Below are 24,193 nucleotides of genomic sequence, written 5' to 3'. Positions count from 1 at the left end.
GCCGTGAGATTGAATAAGCTTGCCCAAGGGCAGCATGTATAGAGAGAACAACAACGGGCCAAGCACCGAGCCTTGCGGAACCCCAACTGAAAGGGGAAAAGAGGAGGACGAGCTGCCGTTAGCCGACACGCTGAAAGAGCGACCCTCTAGATAGGAGGCGAACCAGTTATAGACAGAGCCACAGAGTCCAAGGTCATGGAGGGAATCTAAGAGAAGATCGTGATCAACCGTGTCAAAGGCTGCGGTTAGATCAAGGAGAATAAGAATGGAATAATGGCCTTTAGACTTGGCAGTAAGGAGATCATTGGTGATCTTGGTAAGGGCTGTTTCAGTGGAATGCAAAGGACGGAAGCCAGATTGAAAGGGATCCAGAGCAGAGTTATTAGAGAGAAAGTCAAGACAACGAGAGTAGACCAGACGTTCCAGGATCTTTGAGACAAAGGGCAGGAGGGAGACAGGTCGGTAGTTAGACAGTGATAGTCGATCAAGAGTGGGTTTTTTGAGAATGGGAGAGACTGTAGCATGTTTAAAAGCAGAAGGAAATGAACCAGAGGACAGAGAAGAATTAATGATGTGAAGCAAGGACGGGAGAATAGCGGGGATAAGATTAATAAAGACGTGAGAGGGAATCGGATCACGGGAACAAGTGGAAGGCTTCGATGAGCGCAGTATTTTAGACAGTTCATCAGCTGAGACCGAAGGGAACGCCGAGAGAGTTGAAGGAGGAACTGACAGGTGAGGGGCAGGAGCTGGAAGCGGAGCAGAGTTGGCTAGATCTGAGCGTATAGTTTGGATTTTAGCATTGAAGAAAGAGGCAAAGTCGTTGGCAGACAGAGAGGCGGGGAGAGATGGCGGATTAGGCTTCAGAAGAGAATTGAAGGACGCGAAGAGCCGCTGAGGGTGCTTAGCATTTGACTGGATCAACGTTGAGTAGTGCTGCTGTTTGGCCAGTGAAATGGCAGAAGAGAAGGAGGAGAGAACAAATTTGTAGTGGACAAAGTCCGCCCAGTCCTTGGTCTTACGCCACAGGCGTTCGGCTGCCCGGGAACAAGAGCGAAGGTAGCGGAGGAAAGAGGTGAGCCACGGTTGGGGTTGAGAGGGGCGAACTATCCGAGTTGTAGATGGAGCAAGATTATCAAGAGTTGAAGATAAGGAGGAGACGGCTGAGTCCAAGGAGACGGCTGTGTAGACAGAAGGGAGAGAGGAGGCTAAAGACTGAGAAAAAGCCTCGTAGTTGATAGAATGCAGGTCACGACAAGGGCGTGAAGCGGGACGTGAAGGAGGGGGATTGTGAGTGATATTGAAAGAGACTAGATGATGATCTGACAGAGGAAAGTCAGCAATAGAAAAGTCCAGGACAGAGCAGTTCCGAGTGAGGACAAGATCCAGACAGTGTCCAAGGGAATGAGTGGGTGCTTCAGAGCAGAGCTTAAGATCGTAAGAGGAAGATAAGGAGCGAAATCGTAGAGCTGCAGCATCGTGAGGGTCATCCACATGGATATTGAAGTCACCCAAGATCAGAGTAGGAGAGTTGTCAGAGAGGAGAAAGGACAGCCACGAGTCGAGATCAGAGAGAAATTTAGAGGATGAGCCAGGGGGGCGGTAGAGAACTGCAACACGCAGTCGCAGCGGAGTGAAGAGTCTCACCACATGTGCCTCAAAGGAGGAGAAGCAGTGTGAAGGTGGAATGGAAAGAGGTTGGAACTGGCACAAACTCGATAATAAAAGACCCACACCACCACCTCGACCCTCTGGGCGACTCGAGTGAGAGAAAGAGAGTCCTCCAAGAGAGAGGGCAGCAGAGGTGGCGGTATCATGGGCAGGAAGCCAGGTTTCAGTAAGAGCAAGGAGGTGGAGAGATCTAGAGAAGAACAAGTCCTGGATGACAGGGGCCTTGGAAGCAATAGAGCGACAGTTCCATAAGGAGCATGAGAAAGGCAGCTGTGAGGGGGGGAGACACCGAATAGGAACTAAGTTGGGAGAGATGAGCTTGGAGCGAGCCATAGGGAACAGATATGAGGAGAAAGGAATTAGGAGAAGAAATGGGGAGAGAGATAGCAAGTAGGCAGGGAAGTAAGACATGCGCAGGACGGGATTAGCCAGAGCTAGCCTGGCCAAGACCAGTGTTAGCAAGCAAGAAGGTAGGTATAGTGAAGTGCAAACAGCTGGGGTATGTTACGGCAGTCACATTGCCAGACTAATAACCTGACAGTGCAGGAGAGCATGTCTTGTAGCAGAGGTGGTGAAGACCGGTCCGGGGCTGGGGTTCTACCTCTGAGGTAAGGAGTTCTGCTTGGCGGCTTCACGCCCACGGCTGAGAGCCACAGGCCGAGAGCCCTTGTGCTCTCGCGCCTCCAGCAAGCTGGAGACTCAAGTACCTGGAAGAGGCGAAGCACAGTCTCAAATTCAAAGTCACAGCGGCCAATCACAGTTCCCCAATAATCAGCTTCCCTGCTAGGCTGCTAGGCTTAATTGCATGTGCTCAGTTAACTGCTTCTCTGCCAACTGGAGACTCAAGTACCTGGAAGAGGCGAAGCACAGTCTCAAATTCAAAGTCACAGCGGCCAATCACAGTTCCCCAATAATCAGCTTCCCTGCTAGGCTGCTAGGCTTAATTGCATGTGCTCAGTTAACTGCTTCTCTGCCAACTGGAGACTCAAGTACCTGGAAGAGGCGAAGCACAGTCTCAAATTCAAAGTCACAGCGGCCAATCACAGTTCCCCAATAATCAGCTTCCCTGCTAGGCTGCTAGGCTTAATTGCATGTGCTCAGTTAACTGCTTCTCTGCCAACATGGTGCCAAGATGGTGTGGTCAGTGAGTTAGAGCCAGACATCCTGAAGAGTGAGGTTGAATGGGCCTTAAGAATCATTGCTAATAACAAGGCAGCAGGAGACGACGGTATCCCAGCTGAACTGTAGCCAGGAAATCAGAAGACATTTTTTGGAAGGAGAACAATGACAAATCTCGATAAAATAGTTAAGAGCAGAGACACCACAATGACAACAAAGGTCTGCATAGTTAAAGCAATGGTATTCCCCGTAGTAACCTATGGCTGCGAGGGCTGGACCACAAGGAAAGCTGAGCGAAGGAAGATAGATGCTTTTGAACTGTGGTGTTGGAGGAAAATTCTGAGAGTGCCTTGGACTGCAAGAAGATCAAACTAGTCCATACTCCAGGAAATAAAGCCAGACTGCTCACTTGAGGAAATGGTATTAAAGGCAAAACTGAAGTACTTTGGCCACATAATGAGAAGACAGGATACCCTGGAGAAGAGGCTGATGCTAGGGAAAGTGGAAGGCAAAAGGAAGAGGGGCCGACCAAGGGCAAGAGGGATGGATGATATTTGGAGGTGACAGACTTGACCTTGGGGGAGCTAGGGGTGGCAACGGCTGACAGAAAGCTCTGGTGTAGGCTGGTCCATGAAGTCACGAAGAGTCGGAGGCGACTGAACGAATTAACAACAACAACAAAGATTGTTTAATTGTATGGATTTTCTACCTTTTCTCTCCAAAGCTGTAGCTACATCATACTTACTTGAAATATTGGCAATTTGCTTTTTAAAAGGTTCATCCTCGTCTTCTCCTTGATTGGTTGGTCAGTACTAGACTCCGACTGTCATGCTCCTTTTATTCCTTGCCCCATTTATTTTAATCCAGATGCTCTCGATGTAGCTCCCAGGCTCACCTGCCTGTATTTCCGTGCAGGGATAAGTACTTTTAACATATAGTGCGACTCCGCCTCCATTTCTATTTCTTCTGTTCTTTTTGAACAAATTATACCCTTCAATTGCTGTATTCCACTCATGGGAGTCATCCCACCCAGTTTCAGTTATACCTATGAAGTCATTCTGTTTGCTTCCCGTATTCTGGGATATAGACTAGGGGTGTGCACGGACCCCCCGCTCCGCATTGGAGGTGAGTGGCGCCAGGTAAGGCCGGGAGAGGAAGGCGGGGGGGGGGGTTACCAGGCCCTGCCGCCGTCGCCGCCCGTGCGGTGACGGCGGCAGAGCCCAGTAAGGGACCAAGGGAGAGGGGGGCCTTACCTGCCTCCGTCCGCGGTCCGTCGGCTTCTTCAATTGAGCCCGCGGTTCAACCAGGAAGTCTGGGCCGCAAGTGTGGCCTAGACTTCCTGGTTGAACCGTGGGCTCAATTGAAGAAGCCGAGGGACCGTGGACGGACGCAGGTAAGGGAGAGGAGGGGGGGGTTTATTGGGCCCTTCCGCTGTCGCCACATGGGCGACAGCGACAGCAGCAGGGCCCGGTAAATCCCACTTACCTTTCCAACGGAGCTCTGGATTGAGGCGAAGGATCCGCCTTCACCTCGATCCTCTTCGCCATGCCTCGCCGGCCCCCCAATTCTCTTGGCCTCCGCCTTAAGGGCAGGTGAAGCAACCCGCTCCGCTTCTAATTCACCGGTCCGATTAGAAGCGGAGCACATCCCTAATATAGACATCAAAGACCATGTGCTTTATAGTCTGGCTTTTCCTACATTATTGTAAAGACTGATTTTGGGCGCTATTAGATCTCTTCTCTCTATTATGGTGCATAAGCCCTCATCCATTGTTGCCTCCAAGTTTACATCTCCCTCCCCCGTAGGCAGTTGTTCACCCGGACTATTTCCCTTTCCATTCCTCTTCCAAGAAATGTAAGGATGGACAAGAAAACTTATCTGGGCCCCAAAGTTCTTGAATTTTCCTCCCAAAGCTTTAAGGTCTGACATGATTTCTCCGTAACTTGGCTTGGCTGTATCATTTGTTCCCACATGGATGAGAAAAAAAGGATATGTGTCAGTAGGCTTTATGAACTTCAACAACCCTTCAATCATATCTTTAAGCTGTCCTCCAGGGAAACAGCATACCTGGCGAGTCCATGGGTGTTTGCTACATACTTGGGTTTCAAGCCCCACACAGCAGGGAGTCTCCTACAATGACTACTCTTCTCTTCCTCTTGTCGTAGGCCCTGGTATTGTTGCCTCTGCTGGACTGACCTCTCCTGACCTCCCCTGCAATTCTTCCTCTGCAGACTATCCTGCAGACTCATCCTCCAGTACCTGAAAGCGTAGTAGTTCCATACCTCTAGTGGTTCCACTGGTGCAGAGTGTCTTCCGCCTCCTGTGCTTCTCTTTGCTGTTGCAGTTCCACTGTTTTCTCTAAGAAATCTTCGTCTCCTCTTATTCTTTGGAGGGTGGGTACTCGCCACTCAAGTACACTCACTTTTTCTTCCAATAGTGCAACCAGCTTGCACTTGTTGTACCTGTACACCATGTTTATCTCAGGCAGGAAAACAAACATTGCCCCACCCTTGCAGGTCACCACCACTGGAGACGCCTTTCGTTCGTAGTCTCTACTCTTTTTTGTTTCTGCCTTTCCGATTCTATTGGAATTGCCTGTGCTTTGTCCTGTCCTTCCTGAAGGTTAACAACAGAGTTCCCTACTATATGAGTGTGTTGCAAGAAAGCATAGTTTTTGTTAGCGACCTCCGCTTTGACCTCCCCTGCCAAACTCCTGTTCACTCATAGAATCATAGAATAGCAGAGTTGGAAGGGGCCTACAAGGCCATCGAATCCAACCCCCTGCTCAATGCAGGAATCCACCCTAAAGCATCCCCGACAGATGGTTGTCCAGCTGTCTCTTGAAGGCCTCTAGTGTGGGAGAGCCCACAACCTCACCAGGCAACTGATTCCATTGCCGTACTGCTCTAACAGTCAGGAAGTTTTTCCTGATGTCCAGCTGGAATCTGGCTTCCTTTAACTTGAGCCCGTTATTCCGTGTCCTGCACTCTGGGAAGATCAAGAAGAGATCCTGGCCCTCCTCTGTGTGACAACCTTTTAAGTATTTGAAGAGTGCTATCATGTCTCCCCTCAATCTTCCCTTCTCCAGGCTAAACATGCCCAGTTCTTTCAGTCTCTCTTCATAGGGCTTTGTTTCCAGACCCCTGATCATCCTGGTTGCCCTCCTCTGAACACGCTCCAGCTTGTCTGCGTCCTTCTTGAATTGTGGAGCCCAGAACTGGACGCAATACTCTAGATGAGGCCTAACCAGGGCCGAATAGAGAGGAACCAGTACCTCACGTGATTTGGAAGCTATACTTCTATGAATGCAGCCCAAAATAGCATTTGCCTTTCTTGCAGCCATATCGCACTGTTGGCTCATATTCAGCTTGTGATCTACAACAATTCCAAGATCCTTCTCGTTTGTAGTATTGCTGAGCCAAGTATCCCCCATCTTGTAACTGTGCCTTTGGTTTCTATTTCCTAAATGTAGAACTTGGCATTTATCCCTATTAAATTTCATCCTGTTGTTTTCAGCCCAGCACTGCCCTTTCATCTACGTTTTTCTACTATTATTTATATATTACATTATTTATTTATTACATTTATATATCTTGGTTTGACACCATTGGTTTCTTAAACTAACAGTCTGTCTTAAAGCTCAGCTTAAAAAAGAACTGGTTGAGAGAGGCATGAAGGCAGGACCAAAACAAACACCCTGGTCACATGATCCTTCTTGACCTGGGCGGTGGGAGTAGATAACCCATGATGGATGTCTCCTTCGTACTGGTTAGGGAACGGAACTTCATAGTAAATACACAGTTTTCTATTCAACTAGTTGGCCGTGCTTTCTAGCTAGGGAGAGAGGATGTCCCAGAGTGCCTTCCTTTCCTGAAATAAAGTTGAGTTAACATTTATACTATAGATTTTAAAAACATACTTGACACTTTCATTTATTTTAAAGACACTGTCTTTAATTTCCAAACAGCAATGTTAGAGCTGCCAGCATTAATTGAACCTTCTTCACATTGTCCCATCACCCTTATGTTGACCAAGTAGGGAGTGGAAGCTCTTCTTGTGCAGAGTAAGAAGATGTTGAGTGAAGGATAGCGGGCGGGGAGGGGGAGGGGAAGATGATTCTCCCACCCTTATTCCTCCACCTCTCTGCCCCCTCCTCTTTCTCACCAACCAGTCATGTTAGCTGATGATTCAGATCCTTGGGTATATCCAGAAACCCAAGTCTACATTCAGAGCTACTCCTAACCCTGGTGCAAATAATCGACAGAGTGGAGTTGTTGGTTATGCTTGGGGAAAAGCTCACTATCTATAGTGGCTCATTCAGCATAACTTTCTGCATTCTTCTGTGAAATAATTGAATTTTCTTAGATATGAGTATTTTGTTCTCTTTGCAGAAGCCAAAGAAACCGCCACCTCCTGCAAAAGGTCCAGGTATGTAAGAGGAAGAATTGACTTGGAGCCTGTTTAAGTATTGTGGGGAAATACTCCAAGGTACATTTCTCTTGGAGATTTGGATTTTTGTTAGAATTCTGCCTTTCAGTTTATAACATTACTTGGGGTAGTATTGCCCAACATTAAAATGTAATTAAACATAATTAAACTGCATTAAACTGCTGTGGCTGAGATCTGTGAGCTCATGCTGTGCACTGCATTACGCCTTTGGTGGTGGCGAGGGGGGGAATAATCCCCAATATCATGCATAAACTGCTTCCGTGTGATACCTTGAATGTTATGGGGCCAGCTTTTTTCTAAGGTAAAATGCTGCTTTTGTAGTGTGTGTGTATTTATATTTATAAAAGATTAAAAAAAAACTAACAGCAGAGTATTTTTTAAAAAATGAAGCTAAACATTTCAGCTTCCACCTCATCAATAGCTATGTCATTAAATAAGTATCAGGAGTGGCTGTTTAAAATGCCTGAAGTTGAAAGATATTTAGGAGGAAAAAAAGAGATGTATGATTGGTATAATGCTCATGAATTACCCTCCAAATTAAGGCCATTTGAATAGGGCTATGCTTTGCCTCAACCCCGAAGCTCGCATCTGAGTCGAAGTGGGCTGATTTGGCCCAAATCTGCCTCGGCGCTAGATTGGGCCACCTCAGCCCGAAGCAGTTGAACCGGTTCAGGCCAATTCAGCCCAGTGGCCACCCACTGCCCCATACCCTCTTGCCTGGCCACGGGACTTACCTGAACCTCCATGCGGACTGGTGAGCCACCTGGCCTCCTCTCTTGGCTTCTGTAGTTTACAGCTTTCTTTCTGGGCTGCCATTTCCAGCCGCTGTAGTTTACTACACTAAATCTATAGCAGAGAGGAAGTAAATCCTATGGGTTGTGTAAGTCCTGCAGGTTGGCGGTCTGGCAAGTGGTGAGGGAGGAGAGGGGGAGTCCAACAGACTCATGGTCAATGTTGGCCCCGTTGAATTAAGTAAACCACACAAGTAAAGGTGCATGTAAACGATTGCCTAGTGCCATACACTTTGTTAGTAATTGTGCTCCTGAAAGAAGTGGTATCTTCAGGTGACTGCAGGTAATGTTTTTCAATGGTATGATCCTGGGTTGTAATCTTGTTTAAGTGCAAATTTAACTAAAATTTTTCTCAGATTGGGTGGTTTTCTGAATGCAAAGCATGCTGGAGAATGAATAGCTTCTGTTAAATGAGCACAATAGGATATAATAGGGTAACTATCTTCAATTATCTCATGGTCATTAGGGGCAGCAGGATGGTAGCCCACAACAAATGGAATGCGATTTTCTTTCAAAGCGTTAGCCTTTGCTTCATAAAGAAGGTTATTCCTGGATAATACTGATGCTTGATTGATGTAGTCAGTAAGGTGACTAGGGTATCCGCATTGTTGGAGAAGTTATTTAAGTTTGTTACATCTTCTTGAGAAGAGTTCTTTGTTATTACAAATGCATTTTTCATTTTATCCTAAGAGCCAAACTATATATAACGGGTTTTTTTAGATGGTTTGGATGACATGAAGTTAAGGTGCAGGTGGGAGTCTGCTGGTTTACAGTATAAGTCTATGACAATTTGACGGGTTTTGATGTTTTCAGTTGTGGTATTACTGTTAAATTTAGTTGTTGGTAAAAATCTCCAAGCTATCTCATCCTTAGTCTGAGATGACAAAAGTTTCATCTGTGTAACACCATCATATGCTAAGGCTTGCAAGTAGAAGTTCTGCACATAAATGTGTGTTTTTTAGTTGTCCTATAGATAGATTGACATATAATGGGGCCATACATGTTCCCATTGCTGTACCTTGGAGTTGTAAATAACGATTACCATTGAAACTGAAATTGTTACAAGTGAGAACCAACTTAGCCGTGAATGTTAAGACACCAGTACCGGGTTCATTAGAGGCTCTACTGTTTAAGAAGTGTGTTAATGCAAAGAGACCGTCTTTGTGGGATATGTTAGTATATAAAGAAGTAACATTGAAGGTTGTGATGATGTTATCGTTCTTAAATCGATGTTCCTGATTTAGTCTCTCGAACTTCATAAAGGAAATCTTATATAGAAAAGTTTTACATCACTGGCAGTGCTATGGAATTATTTTTCTTAATTAAGGATGAACTTCCCACGTGTTTCAGAACAACTTCTTTTTCTCAGGGAGTGTCTATTTTGTGTAGTTAGATATATTAGACAGATCTGGTGTAGATTATGATAATATTTTAATAATAACTAATGTTTCTTCTTTGTGGTCTCTGTGCATCACACTTCATGGGGGGCTCTGCGCCTGTGCAGAGTCTCGATCGGGACTTCCAATATCTGAGAAGCATTTTAGGCAGAACTCCTCCCCTACCGTTGTGCGTATATGTACCATGTTCCCACCTAATCCCTCAGCTCCTCTTCGACCACTGTCTAGGTTGCCTCATCAGGGACTTCCTCGGTCTTTAGTTAGGCCTGCTGAGAAAAAAGACTTGGTTTGTTATTCTTAATCCTTATTCTTTTTCCCCTTTGTTCTTCTCTTCTTTTCTTAAAAAAGAAAAAGAAAAAAAGTTTATTATCATCTAGTTTCGCTTTTGAGCGCATGGCCCTTAAGGCCCCTTTCACCAAGTGTATCCAGTGTGGCAGTAAGCTGCCGCCTTCTGACAGTCACACTTTATGCCTACTCTGTTTGGGAGAATTGCACGTTGTTGAAACCTGCAAGCATTGCATGTCCTTCTCCAAACAAGCAAGAAGGAACAGAGCTGATAGACTTAAATCCATCCTTTGGCAAAAGGCTCTTCAAGCAGTTGACGCCCAAAAATCAACTACGGCAATGGCGGACATAACACCCAAAGAACAATTGGCTCCCGCACCGTCCCAACCTTTGAGTGAGAGTCACACGAGCTCTTTCCTCACTAAGACGGTAGCAAGGAAATTGGCCCAAAAGGCCAAAAACCCAAGAACTTCGGAGGAACCACTGGCAAAGAAAAAGAAACTAACAAAAATAGTTGTACTGCCTCCACCACCTCTAATGGAATCCCCCATTAGAGCGTTGGTGAGATCACCACTTCCTTCGCTCATCATTGAGCCCATCTCAAGTGCGCGGAGAGAGAGGCCAGAGAAGTCTCTCCACCACAACCATCACTTACACCAAGGGAAAATCGATCCCAAGATCTTTCTAGGGACTGATCAGTACCTCCGAGCCGAGAGATGCAAAATCCCTCTCCTTGACACTGACGGACTCCATCTTCACCTCAGAGCTGACAGTCGAGCCCTCGATACTGATCTCCCCCATACCCCCATACAACGGAATGAGAGTCAAAATATTACTATCGCACTGATTATCGAGCCCATTGCAACCGATCTAGGTCCCCATACAGGAATTGGGATAATGATTATGGTCGCCACTAATAGTCGCCATATTACCATGACTACTGGCCAAATTACCAAGAATGCCAGGTCCCGTACCAAAGAGAACGGTTCCTACAACCACCACCATCCCATCCAACACTTCAACAAACCTTTTGGATACCTATACCACCACCGCCGGTATCACCACGTGGAACATCTCTGAACTGACCTAGGGCAACCTGCCCTCCACTTCCTCCACTCCCGCCGAGTGAACGGCATACAGCCCCTCTGCTGGCAAGCCAACAGCTAACCAACCGGAATCCCCACCCCCAGACTCACCTGATGACTACGAATCTGACACCTCTTCTGAATCGTCACCGACTCCCTCCATTCCGTCTCCAGGAGACATGGTCGCACCAAAGGGTAGAGCATCACTATCCGAGGAGCTTGGCGTATTTTCGGACCAGATACTGCATATGGCGCAGAGCCTGGGGATAGAAGCACAACAGCAAGTAGAGCATATCAAAGACCTGGTCTTCGATGCCGTTTACACCGACGCTGCAGTATCGGTGTACCTGCCCTATTACAAATTGTTTACCAATCCTGGTCCGCTCCATCCACAATGGCTCTAACAATCCAACATCCAAATGATTAGAGCCCATGTACAGAACACAGGAAAAGGACGCAGCTTTCCTCTTCTCTCACCCTCTCCTGAATTCCATCATAGTGGAATCTGCTCAGGGAAGAGCTCATAAGCATCATAGCTCCCCTGTAGATAAAGAGGGCAGGAGATTAGACCTCATTGGCCGGAGATTGTATTCTACAGTGGCGTTGGGTTTAAAAGTCTCTAACTATCAGGCCATATGGCACGATACCAACTATTCCTATGGGACAAAATGGGTTCCCGCTGTGATCATCTGCTTGACGATTAGAGGGAACTTGCCAGAGTCTTCCAATCCGAGGCGATGAAGCTCTCACGTTACCAAATCAGTGCAGCCAGACGCCAGACTGACTGTAATGCCAGGTCCATGGCGGGAGCTGTAGGCCTTCGGTGCCACGCATGGCTATGATCTGCAGGGTTGACACCTGAAGCCAGGACCCGAATTGAAGACCTCCCATTTGATGGCGAGGGCCTATTTAACTCAAAAACTGATGACCAGGTGGACTCGGTTCAAAAACTCGCTCCACTGCAAAAAAGATGGGCATTGGACAACAACAAGGGCATCCCTCAACAAAAGCTCACAGATGGCTCCGCCCTCAAAACCACTTCTATAATTGGCAGTACCCCGATCGCTCACCTCAATATCAGCCTCCTCAACACCAACATAAGCAATACAACAAACCGCGGCCTGTCGGTAGCTGCTCTGACCCACCCCAAAAGCATAGTCTGACTTACGCTGGGGGCATACATCCGATATTTGGCAACAGACTCTCCCATTTCCATGTCTTTGACTTTGAATCGGTATAGTTATCAAGTAACTATACCGGACGATGTGTCCCAATCCCTACTACGGTGGATGGATATCAAGAACTTGACCAAAGGCGTTCCATTTCTCCGCCCAACGCACACCAGGGTCATATCTGACGCATTGCTACAAGGATGGGGAGCCCACTGTGGTCCCCTCAAAATACAAGGCCGTTGGTCAGACTGCGAAAGCCAACTCCACATAAATGCCCTGGAACTACTTGTAGTCTGGAAAACAATGATCACTTTCGAACCAGAAATCAAGGGCAGACACATTCAAATGTTGACGGACAACACCTCTGTGTTATGGTACTTGAACAAGCAAGGGGGAACCCATTCGCCATCCCTGGTGAACCTCATTTTGCAATTCTTTGTGTGGACAATCCCCTGGGATTGTCCACACAAATTCACCTATTTGCAGTACACATAGCAGGAACAAAGATCACAGATGCCCTCAGCTGTACCAGGACAACATCCCATAAATGGGAGCTTGCCCCACAAGTCTTACGGACCATATTCCGCAAATGGGGCACACTGACAGTGGACCTAATTGCCACAGAACACAACCGGGTTTGCCGGACTTTTTGCTCCAGAGCAGAAATAGGACATCTCTCCCTGGGAGACACATTCTCCCTACAATGGTCAGGGACTCTATTTTATCTGTTCCCACCTTTTCCCCTGTTAACAAGAATAACATCCAAAATAAACCGGAAACTAACGGACTGTATCGTGATTTTGACATGGTGGCCCAGACAAACCTGGTTCCCAATACTCCTCTGATTATCCCAGGGTCACTATATCTGTCTTCCATTCCTACACGACCTTCTCTCCCACAGCAGTGGCAGGGTTCTCCACCCCGATCTCAAGACGCTCAAGCTCACTGCATGGAGAATCCACGGGACGACAATCCAACCTCCATCCTGACTCAAGTCCAAATAATTCTGAGTGCAGCAAAGCACCCATCCACAAAGAAATCATACTCAGCCAAATGGGCATCTTTCCTCAAATTTGCAAACGACAACAAACTCACCCACTTGTTCCACAAAGGTCTGAAACGATCATCTATCCATGTCTATCTCGCTGCCATATCCAGCAAACGTCCTCCGATCGACGGTTTCACACTTTTCACTCACTCTCTAGCCTGATCTTTCCTCAGAGGCTTGAACAATCTTGCGCCACCCATCAAACCTTGGGTGCCACCTTGGGAATTGCCCCAGTACTGAGGGCATTAACAACAAAACCATTCGAACCCATGGCTACCTGCAGCATCCAATACTTATCTTGGAAGGTCACGTTCCTAGTGGCCATTACTTCTGCCAGAAGAGCCAGCGAGCTGGCATCTCTCAGGGTCGACTCACCATATCTAATCTTCCATAAGGAGTCAGCGGCTTTGCAACCTGACATCAGCTTCCTGCCTAAGGTAGCATCTGACTTCCACATTAACGAGTCCATATCGCTACTTGCCTTTTTCTCCAACCCCAAATCTAACGTTGAGAAACAACTCCACACCTTGGATGTTAGAAGAGCCCTAGCTTTCTACAAATCTCGGACTGAACCTTTCAGTTCCATGAACTGGCTGTTCGTATGTTACGGTGAGCCTAAAAAGGGATCACCAGTCTCATCTCAGCAGATAGCCGCGTGGATTAGGCAGACCATTAGCCTAGCGTACTGAATCGCCAAGAAAGAACTCTCATCACAAATACAAGCCCACTCCACACGAGCAGTGTGAACTTCGACGGCCTTTGTAAAAGGAGTCTCAATATCAGACCTATGCAAAGCAGCTACATGGGCTTCACAATTGATGTTTATCCGCCACTACAAACTCGACATACAAGCCAGATCCGGTTCCCAATTCGGAAGGGCAGTGCTGTCGTCAATTCTCCAATAACAGACACCTTACCCTCCTCCAGTAAGTCAGCTTGCTAATCGCCCCATTAAGTGTGATGCACAGAGACCACGAAGAAGAATGACAGATTGCTTACCTGTAACTGTGGTTCTTCAAGTGGTCATCTGTGCAGTCACACTATCCTCCCCCCCCCCACCAGCCCGCTTTGGTGTCAATATTATGTTGGTACCGACAGTTCGGCTAAATTCTTTGGTTCGGGATCAATATAGCTGTCTCAAGGAACTGAGGGATTAGGCGGGAACATGGTACATATACGCACGACGGTGGGGGAGGAGTTCCCGCCTAAAATGCTTCTCAGCTATTGGAAGTCCCAATTGAGACTCTGCGCAGGCACAGAACCCCCATGAAGTGTGAATGCACAGATGACCACTGAAAGAACCACAGTTACAGGTAAGCAACCTGTTATTATTACAACTCTTACTTTTCCCAAAGAGCAGTGCTATTCTCAAGATAATTATTGGCTTTACATTCAGGTTCAAGGCCAGAGCTTCTGCCTGTGGAGAAGAAGTTTCCTGTTTCTAAGAATGAAGAAAAAGGTAATACCAGATTTAACCCTAATAACATTCAGAATATAAATGTCCAGAGCTGGATTTAAAAATAAAAACAGTTATATGCTTCTGGTAGTTCGAAAAGAGCTAAATAAGAGGAACCCATAATATATCACTTTTACAGTTTTAAAACCAATTATTTTACAGGTATTTCTTTACATTTTGAACACTGGGGTTTAGTAATACCAGAGCTCTTGGTCATCCTAGCTGACAATGACTCAGCTTCTAGGAAGTAACTAGCCAACTTGCTAAATGCCAGAAATGTTTTCATTAAAAAGGAAGAAGCATATGGGAAGGTTGCTTTTGGAGTTTGAAGAACGTTTCTCAATTGCTGATGGCTGGAATTTATAGATACTAGATACTCAGCTTTCAAGTTTAGTTGTGTCTGCATGCAAAACTGTTCTCCACCCACATTGGACCTCTCTCCAATGTCCCATGCTTGGAGACACCTTGCTCTGCCATCCCCACTCAGTAAACAGAACAGTAAGAGTAATCAAAGGATGAGCCCCACACCTCCTGCGTCTCTGGACATGGGAACCAGTGGGCTGACAGCTGCCTCCGGACTAATCTCCTCTGTAGCTGATTTTACTTTACTTTGTAGCCAGTTTCACATTACTTCCTGTGACCAGATCTGGCTAATAACTGTGACAGCTAGGAAATGTCCATGGTCACCAGAGTTCCAAATGGAGGAGGAAGAGGAGGAGAACTACTCACCCTCACTATTCTCACCCACCCTTGAGACTCTCTCACAGGGACCCTCTCAGGCACAATCTTCCCAACAATCTTCCACACCTCGATCAGAATGGAGAGGCGGGTAAGAAATAAATTTATTTAGATTAAGATAATTAACATGGCTAAAGCCAAAGAATACAGGCAAGGCTCTGGATTTAGGCATATTCATTGACCTTTCCATCAGTCTAGAGACACAGGAGGCCCTGCAGAGCCCCAGAGAAGACACTTGGTTCCCTTGGTTTTCGCAGCACTGGGTGGCTTTGCACGGGCTGAAGAAGTTTTATGAAATAACAACCGACAACGAGCCATGCAGCACACCATCTTTAAAATAAGTTGGTGACAATTCTACTGGACAGGAGGGGTGTGACACTTGGTTATACCACTGGCAGTTGTATGTCCTTGTCAGATCCATCAAGAGTTAGACCTCGCCCCTTGAAGCCCAGCCTTTCACCCATCAGAAATTCCTCCTCACCTGCACCAACAACGTCAAGGAAAATGTATGCTTCACTGAGAGAGGTTACCTTGCAGAAGGATTCCTCTGTGGCACATCCACCCATTGCAAGTACACTAAGCAGTGTTGTGGCTGTCGGCAACACTCTCATGACCACTGGATGCTGCACCCCCTGAAAAACAATGCTTCATATGGAACAGAATGGCCTCCCTCCTTAGGCAAAGACAGCCAGAGAACACATCAGCTGCCCTGGGAGTACATCGCTATTGGCCTTACAAGCTGCCACTTGGGCTTCTGGGACCAACAGTCTCACTTATTCCTCTAGTACAAGCAGCCCTGCTGGGTTTCATCTGGTGCAAAGAAACCCAGCCACTACTATTTATTTGTTTATTTATGTATTTGTGATACTTACATACCACTTAAAATAATAAAATACATAAGAACTTCACACATAAATATTAAAATCACATATAAAATACAATATAAAAACATTTCCCAATTACAGTGAGAGTACAGAGTACAGAGCAATACAAGGAGCAGTAAGATTGCAATTTAATTGCAAGCCTGGGAAAGCCTGGGTGAACAAATGTGTTTGAAAGATGGACCTTCTCTTCTGCTGCTCCCAGACTGTGGAATGTTCTGCTGGAGGAGATTCAGCAACTTGACAGACTTTTAGAATTTAAAAAAGCAATAAAGACTGATCTATTCCGGCAGGCCTATCCAGTGAAATTTTAGAATGTTTTTAGGATGTTTTAATCATGTATGCTATGTTTTTAATCAGCTTTTAATGTGTTTTTGTTGTTCCCCGCCTTGATCCAAGTGGAGAGGTGGGTAAGATGATGATGATTATTATTATTATTACTACTACTACTACTATTACTACTACACTTGATCTTAGCCAAAAGGCCGAGAAGCCGGCTGCCCCAAAACTGAGGACATGACACACTTTCTAGTTGAGTGTCCAGTGTATGTCTTGCTGAGGAAGCAATACCTTGTGCCCCTGATTCCTGGGTTCAACCACATGTCACCTAAAAATGTAACTCAGATATTATTGTTAGGCTCTGATCATTATATATCGTTCAGGACAGCAAAATTTGTACAGCGGGCTCTGGAGGTACGGAAGCTTCTGTTTGCCATATAGGATTAAATTTTACTAATCTGAGATTACATGCAGGCCAGTACTGGTACTGCAATTGAGCCTACTATCAGTTTTATATCATTAGCTTGTATTATTCTTCTGATTATGGTGAGATGGTGTATGCATATGCTTTTATGTTATTATGTTAATATGTTATTTTGCTACTATTTTATTTGTTTGCGAATGGCCTAGTTGGCTAACAAGCAATAAAGAATATATATATATATATATATATATACGTTGTTGTTGTTTATTTGTTCAGTCATTTCCGACTCTTCGTGACTTCATGGACCATCCCACGCCAGAGCTTTCTGTCGGCCGTTGCCACCCCCAGTTCCCCCAAGGTCAAGTCTGTCACCTCCAGAGTATCATCCATCCATCTTGCCCTTGGTTGGCCCCTCTTCCTTTTGCCTTCCACTTTCCCTAGCATCAGCCTCTTCTCCAGGGTATCCTGTCTTCTTATTATGTGGCCAAAGTACTTCAGTTTTGCCTTTACTACCATTCCCTCAAGTGAGCAGTCTGGCTTTATTTCCTGGAGTATGGACTGGTTTGATCTTCTTGCAGTCCAAGGCACTCTCAGCATTTTCCTCCAACACCACAGTTCAAAACCATCTATCTTCGCTCAGCTTTCCTTGTGGTCCAGCTCTCACAGCCATAGGTTACTATGGGGAATACCATTGCTTTAACTATGCGGACCTTTGTTGTCAGTGTGGTGTCTCTGCTCTTCACTATTTTATCAAGATTTGTCATTGCTCTCCTCCCAAGAAGTAAACGTCTTCTGATTTCCTGGCTGCAGTCAGCGTCTGCAGTAATCTTTGCGCCCAGAAATACAAAGTCTATCACTGCCTCCACATTTTCTCCCTCTATTTGCCAGTTATCAATCAAGCTGGTTGCCATAATCTTGGTTTTTTTGAGGTTTAGCTGCAACCCAGCTTTTGCACTTTCTTCTTTCAACTTTGTCACAAGGCTCCTCAGCTCGTCCTCGCTTTCAGCCATCAAAGTGGTGTCATCTGCATATCTGAGATTGTTAATGTTTCTTCCTGCGATTTTAACTCCAGCCTTGGATTTGTCAAGCCCAGCACGTCGCATGATGTGTTCTGCATACAAGTTGAATAGGTAAGGTGAGCGTATACAACCCTGCCGTACTCCTTTCCCAATCTTAAACCAGTCCGTTGTTCCATGGTCTGTTCTTACCGTTGCTACTTGTTCATTATACAGATTCCTCAGGAGGCAGACAAGATGATTTGGTATCCCCATACCACCAAGAACTTGCCACAGTTTGTTATGATCCACACAGTCAAAGGCTTTAGAATAGTCAATAAAACAGAAATAGATGTTTTTCTGGAACTCCCTGGCTTTCTCCATTATCCAGCGGATATTGGCAATTTGGTCTCTAGTTCCTCTGCCTTTTCTAAACCCAGCTTGTACATCTGGCAATTCTCGCTCCATGAATTGCTGGAGTCTACCTTGCAGGATCTTGAGCATTACCTTGCTAGCATGTGAAATAAGTGCCACTGTCCGATAGTTTGAACATTCTTTAGTGTTTCCCTTTTTTGGTATGGGGATATAAGTTGATTTTTTCCAGTCTGATGGCCATTCTTGTGTTTTCCAAATTTGCTGGCATATGGCATGCATCACCTTGACAGCATCATCTTGCAATATTTTAAACAGTTCAGCTGGGATACCGTCGTCTCCTGCTGCCTTGTTATTAGCAATGCTTCTTAAGGCCCATTCAACCTCACTCTTCAGGATGTCTGGCTCTAACTCACTGACCACACCGTCTGAGCTATCCCCGATATTATTATCCTTCCTATACAGATCTTCCGTATATTCTTGCCACCTTTTCTTGATCTCTTCTGTTTCTGTTAGGTCCTTGCCATCTTTGTTTTTGATCATACCCATTTTTGCCTGGAATTTACCTCCGATGTTTCTAATTTTCTGGAAGAGGTCTCTTGTCCTTCCTATTCTATTGTCTTCTTCTACTTCCACACATTGCTTGTTTAAAAATAATTCCTTATCTCTTCTGGCTAACCTCTGGAATTTTGCATTTAATTGGGCATATCTCCCCCTATCACTGTTGCCTTTTGCTTTCCTTCTTTGTTGGACTACTTCCAGTGTCTCAGCAAACAGCCATCTTGCCTTCTTGGTTTTCTTTTTCTTTGGGACGTTTTTTGTTGCCACCTCTTGGACAATGTTGCGAACTTCTGTCCATAGTTCTTCCGGGACCCTATCTACTAAATCTAGTCCCTTAAATCTATTCTTCACTTCCACTGCATATTCATTAGGAATATTAGTGAGCTCATATCTAACTGATCTGTGGGTCTTCCTTATTCTCTTTAGTTTGATTCTAAATTGTGCAATAAGAAGTTCGTGATCTGAACTACAGTCAGCTCCAGGTCTTGTTTTTACTGTCTGTATAGATGTCTGCCACCTTTGGCTACAAAGAATGTAGTCAATCTGATTTCGGTGACGGCCATCTGGTGAAGTCCATGTATAAAGCCGTCTTTTCGGTTGTTGGAAAAGAGTGTTTGTTATGCACAGTGAGTTGTCCTGGCAGAATTCTATCAGCCTATGTCCCGCTTCATTTTGTTCTCCTAGACCATGCTTACCTGTAATTCCAGATGTCTTTTGACTGCCCACCTTAGCGTTCCAGTCTCCTGTAATGAAAATAACATCTCTTTTTGGTGTATTATCCAGTAGGTGCTGCAGATCCTCATAGAACTGATCTACTTCTGCTTCTTCAGCATCTGTGATTGGCGCATATATTTGGATCACTTTGATGTTAAATGGCCTCTTGTCCACAGTAGTAGATCTGGTGGTGATCTGATGTGAAGTGGCCCATTCCAGGCCATTTCAGTTCACTGACACCCAATATATCTATATTTAATCTTGACATCTCACCAATAACCACATCCAATTTGCCCTGGCTCATAGATCTTACATTCCAGGTTCCTATGGTGTGTTGATCTTTAGAACATCGGATTCGTCGTTCACCACCAGCACTGTCGGCTGCTAGCCGTCCTTTCGGCTTTGAGCTAGCTTCAGCATCACATCTGAGGCGAGTTGAACTTATCCTCTGTTCCTCCCCAGTAGCATTTTGACCATCTTCCGACCTGGGGGTCCCATTTTCCGATGGTATATCGACATATCTCTGGTTGTACTGATCCATTTAGTTTTCATACTGGGGTGGGTTGCCATTACCTTCCCCAGGGATCGTATTTAGTCTGACCTCTTGGGTGTCCCTTCACGGTTTAGCTCATGGCATCCTTGAGGTGCTCAAGCTCCAGCACCACGACAAGGTAACGATATATATATATATATATATATATATTATTATTATTATTCTGCATTTCTTGTCTCCCGAACTGCACGGGGTTAGGGTTTCCCCCAAAGGATGGGTGTCGCTACTGAGAAGGCCCGCTATTGAATTACATGGCAGTATTCCATTTGTTTCGAAATGACCAAGAAGCATCCTCTGATGATCCTAGAGGATGCCTGGGTGTATATAAGGGAGGCGGTTTGCTAAATATCCTGGTCCCAAGTTGATTACGGTTTATATGACAATAACATCACCATCATCACCATCATCTCTTTTCTCGTGGCAGTTTTTCTAGACTCACATGATGGGCTTTGCCAGGTCATGCTATCTTTTACTGATTCAGGAATTTCCTGACAATTGAGCATGTTTTAAGTATGACTGCTGTCTGGAAGTTGGTGTGGATGTATTTTGGTAAGCCCAGTTTCTGAAGGTTTTCTGTAAAACATCTTTTCAATGCGATTCAGTGTCTGATGTAATTAACTGAATAATTATAACTTTTCCTGTTGCCATAATTGTTTAACTTCCATAGCTAGTGGTGCATATTTTTTCCTCCTTTCCCCTTCCTTTTCTACAACATTTTTATTTATTTTATTTATTTATTTGTTACATTTATATACTACCCCATAGCCAAAGCTCTCTGGACAGTTTACAAAAGTTAAAAACAGTAAACATTAAAAGTGTACAAAATTTAAAAACATAAAAACAACAGTATCCATTTATAAACAACAGTTCTGGGGGTCCATTAAAAAACAAACTTCGCGTTGTTAAATGCTGTTAAATGCCTGGGAGAAGAGAAAAGTCTTTACCTGGCGCCTAAAAGATAACAGTGTTGGCGCCAGGCGAGCCTCATCGGGGAGATCATTCCACAGTCGGGGCCACCACCCAAAAGGCCCTCTCCCTTGTTGCCATCCTCTGAGCTTCCGTCAGAGTAGGCACTCGGAGGAGGACCTTAGATGTTGAGCGCAGTGTACGGGTAGGTTCATGTCGGGAGAGGCGTTCCATCACGTATTGTGGTCCCAAGCCATGTAGAGCTTTATAGGTTAAAATCAGCACCTTGAATTGGGCTCAGAAACATATAGGCAGCCAATGCAAGCAGGCCAGAATTGGTGTTATATGTTCGAACCTCCTTGTTCCAATTATCAATCTGACCACTGCATTTTGCACAAGCTGCAGCTTCCAAACCGTCTTCAAAGGCTGCCCCATGTAGAGGGTATTGCAGTAATCTAATTTGGAGGTTACCAGAGTATGGACAACTGAATAAATAAATAAATTCATGTAATAAATAAATAAATAAAGTTAGGTTATCGCTGTCCAGATAGGGGCGTAGCTGGGCCACCAACTGGAGTTGGTAGAAAGCACTCTGTGCCACAGAGGCCACCTGAACCTCAATTGACAGAGATGGTTCTAGGAGAACTCCCAAGCTACGAACCTGCTCCTTCAGGGGGAGCGCAACTGCATCCAGAACCGGTTGAACACCCCCCTCCCCAAATCCAGTCAGAAGAACCACCCACCAGCAGCATCTCAGTCTTGTCTGGTTTGAGTTTCAGTTTATTAGCCCTCATCCAGTCCATTGTCACAGCCAGGCACTGGTTCAGCACATCCACAGCCTCACCTGATGAAGATGAAAAGGAGAAGTAGAGCTGTGTGTCATCAGCGTACTGATGACAACGCACTCCAAAATTCCTGATGACCGCACCCAACGGTTTCATGTACATGTTAAACTGCATGGAGGACAAGACTGACCCCTGTGGAACCCCATACTGCAGTGCAGTATCTCCCACTCCCAACTGAAATGGATAATCAGTTTCATCCAAGAGTGTCTGGAGCTGGCCCACAACCACCCACTCAAGGACCTTGCCCAGGAATGGAACGTTTGCCACGGGCCTGTAGTTACTAAGACTTTCCGGGTCCAAGGAAGTTTTCTTCAGGAGTGGTCTCACTACTGCCTCTTTCAGACGGTCTGGGACCGCTCCCTCTCACAGAGAGGCATTAATCACTTCCTTGGCCCAGCCTTCTGTTCCATCCCTACTAGCTTTTATTAGCCAAGAGGGGCAAGGATCCAGTACAGAGGTGGTTGCGCAAACCCATCCAAGCACCTTGTCAACATCCTTGAGTTGTACCAACTGAAACTATCCCAGAAAACTGGACAAGGCTGTACTCTGGATACCTCACTAGATTCACCTGCTATAACACTGGAGTCTAAGTCCTGGTGGATGCAAAAGATTTTATTCTGGAAGTGCCTAGCAAATTCATTACAATAGGCCTCAGATGGTTCTATCCTGTCCTTGGGGCTGGCGTGTAATAGCCCTCAGACAACTCTGAAAAGCTCCGCTGGGCGGCAGATTGAAGATTTAATAGTGGCAGCAAAGTGTTGGTTTTTTGCTTCCCTCAGTGCCCCTGAATATGCCTTACTATAGGCACTTACCAGTATTTGGTTGCATCCACTAGAAATTCGTCTCCATCTGCCCTCAAGCAGTCTCCTATTTTGTTTCATCACTCTCAGCTCTGGGGTATACCACAGAGCCGTACGAGCTCTACTCAGGAGAGGGCGCTCAGGAGCAATCATGTCAACTGCCCGGGTCATTTCTGCATTCCACAGATCAACCAGGGTTAGACAGGAGAGCCAGCCCTATCAGCTGGAAAACTCCCCAGAGCTCTTTGGAAACCATCTGGATCCATTAGTCTCCGGGGGCGGACCATCTTAATAGGTCCCCCACCCTTGCAGAGGGGAAAAGCTGCTGTAAGTCTAAACCTCAGCAAGCAGTGATCCGACCATGACAAAGGGACTGATGTAAGGTCCCCCAACTTCCAGATCACCATCTCCATGTCCAGTTGTGAAAGTCAGGTCAAGAGTATGCTCTGCTACATGCATTGGGCCGATGACATGTTGGGACAGTCCCATGCTTGACATGGAGACCATGAAATCTTGAGCTGCCCCGGATAAGGTGCCCTCGGCATGAATGTTGACATCCCTCAGAACCAACCATCTGGGGGATCTCAGCAGTGCAGCCGAGACCACCTCCATCAGCTCACCTAGGGAGTCTGTTGAGCAGCAGGGTGGGCGGTACACCAACAGAATCCCTAATCTGTCCTGCTGACCCAACACAAGGTGCAAACACTCCAGACCAGTAGTCATATGGACAGGGAGCCTGCAGAGGGAGATGGAATTCCTATAGACCACAGCAGCCACCCCCCTCCCCAGCCCTTAGGTCTACCCTGATGCTGAACCAAGTACCCCGGTGGGCTAGCTGGGAGAGACTAACTCCTCCCTGCTCTCCCACCCAGGTCTTGGTTATACATGCCAGATCGGCTGTCTCATCCACAATTAAGTTGTGGATGAGGGAGGTCTTATTATGCACCGATCTGGCGTTTAAAAGCAGCATCCGGAGGCCTGAGGGCTGGCTGATAGAGCAACCAACAAACCTGTGGATGCAAGGAGGGCCAGAACACGGCACAGCCATTAATTGTCTGGGCTGCGTTCCCCTTACCTGGCAAGTGCTCCTCAAAACACCATATCTCCCTCTTCCCGTCACTACACTAATTAGGGGGCTCTCCAATCCCCCCTCCTGGCTCTGTATCCCCCCTCTCAGGCACATACTGTAGTTGACCCTCAGAGGAAACAAACAAACAAAACAGAGCAGCAAGAGCAACAGGGCGCAGCAACCTAGGTGGATCTCCCCCTGCCTTGGCCGACGACAGAAGTTCCCCCTTCTCCTGCAGGCACTGGCTCTCCCAGGACACCTCAGCCAGCCGGCTTATATATCCCCTCCAGGGAGGGGACAGATGGAGAGTGTTAGCAGCAGCTGGACGAGTACCTGGGGGCTTGGTCCTGCAGGGTGCAGCAGGAGGAGTCCAACTGGGAGAGGGAGGCAGTGGCAGGCAGCAGACAGCAGCAGCACAGGTGAAGACTCTCCCTCTGCCTTGGCCAATGGCAGAAGTTCCCCCTTCTGCAAGCACTGGCCCTTTTTGTCATTAGGTATTCCTATGTCAATGAGGTATGAGTGTTGTTTTTTATTCTTCTTTTGTCTATAATTGTTATGTCTGGTTGGTTGCAAGGTATTGTCT

General features: G+C 46.1%; 1 protein-coding gene across 3 annotated transcripts in view; it reads left to right on the top strand.

Annotated features, from left to right (window-relative positions):
• CD2AP (CD2 associated protein) overlaps positions 1 to 24,193 on the top strand; it is a 125,178-nt gene that overhangs the window by 65,199 nt on the left and 35,786 nt on the right. For all 3 annotated transcript variants that reach the window (XM_063115913.1, XM_063115910.1, XM_063115912.1), the window contains exons 10-11: positions 7,182 to 7,218; positions 14,414 to 14,476. In XM_063115913.1, coding sequence (XP_062971983.1) covers positions 7,182 to 7,218; positions 14,414 to 14,476 — 100 coding nt within the window. The remainder of the gene's footprint in view (positions 1 to 7,181; positions 7,219 to 14,413; positions 14,477 to 24,193) is intronic.

Source organism: Elgaria multicarinata, chromosome 2 (genome assembly GCF_023053635.1).
Source record: "Elgaria multicarinata webbii isolate HBS135686 ecotype San Diego chromosome 2, rElgMul1.1.pri, whole genome shotgun sequence".
NCBI lineage: Eukaryota > Metazoa > Chordata > Lepidosauria > Squamata > Anguidae > Elgaria > Elgaria multicarinata.
This window is presented reverse-complemented; position numbering and strand designations above follow the sequence as displayed.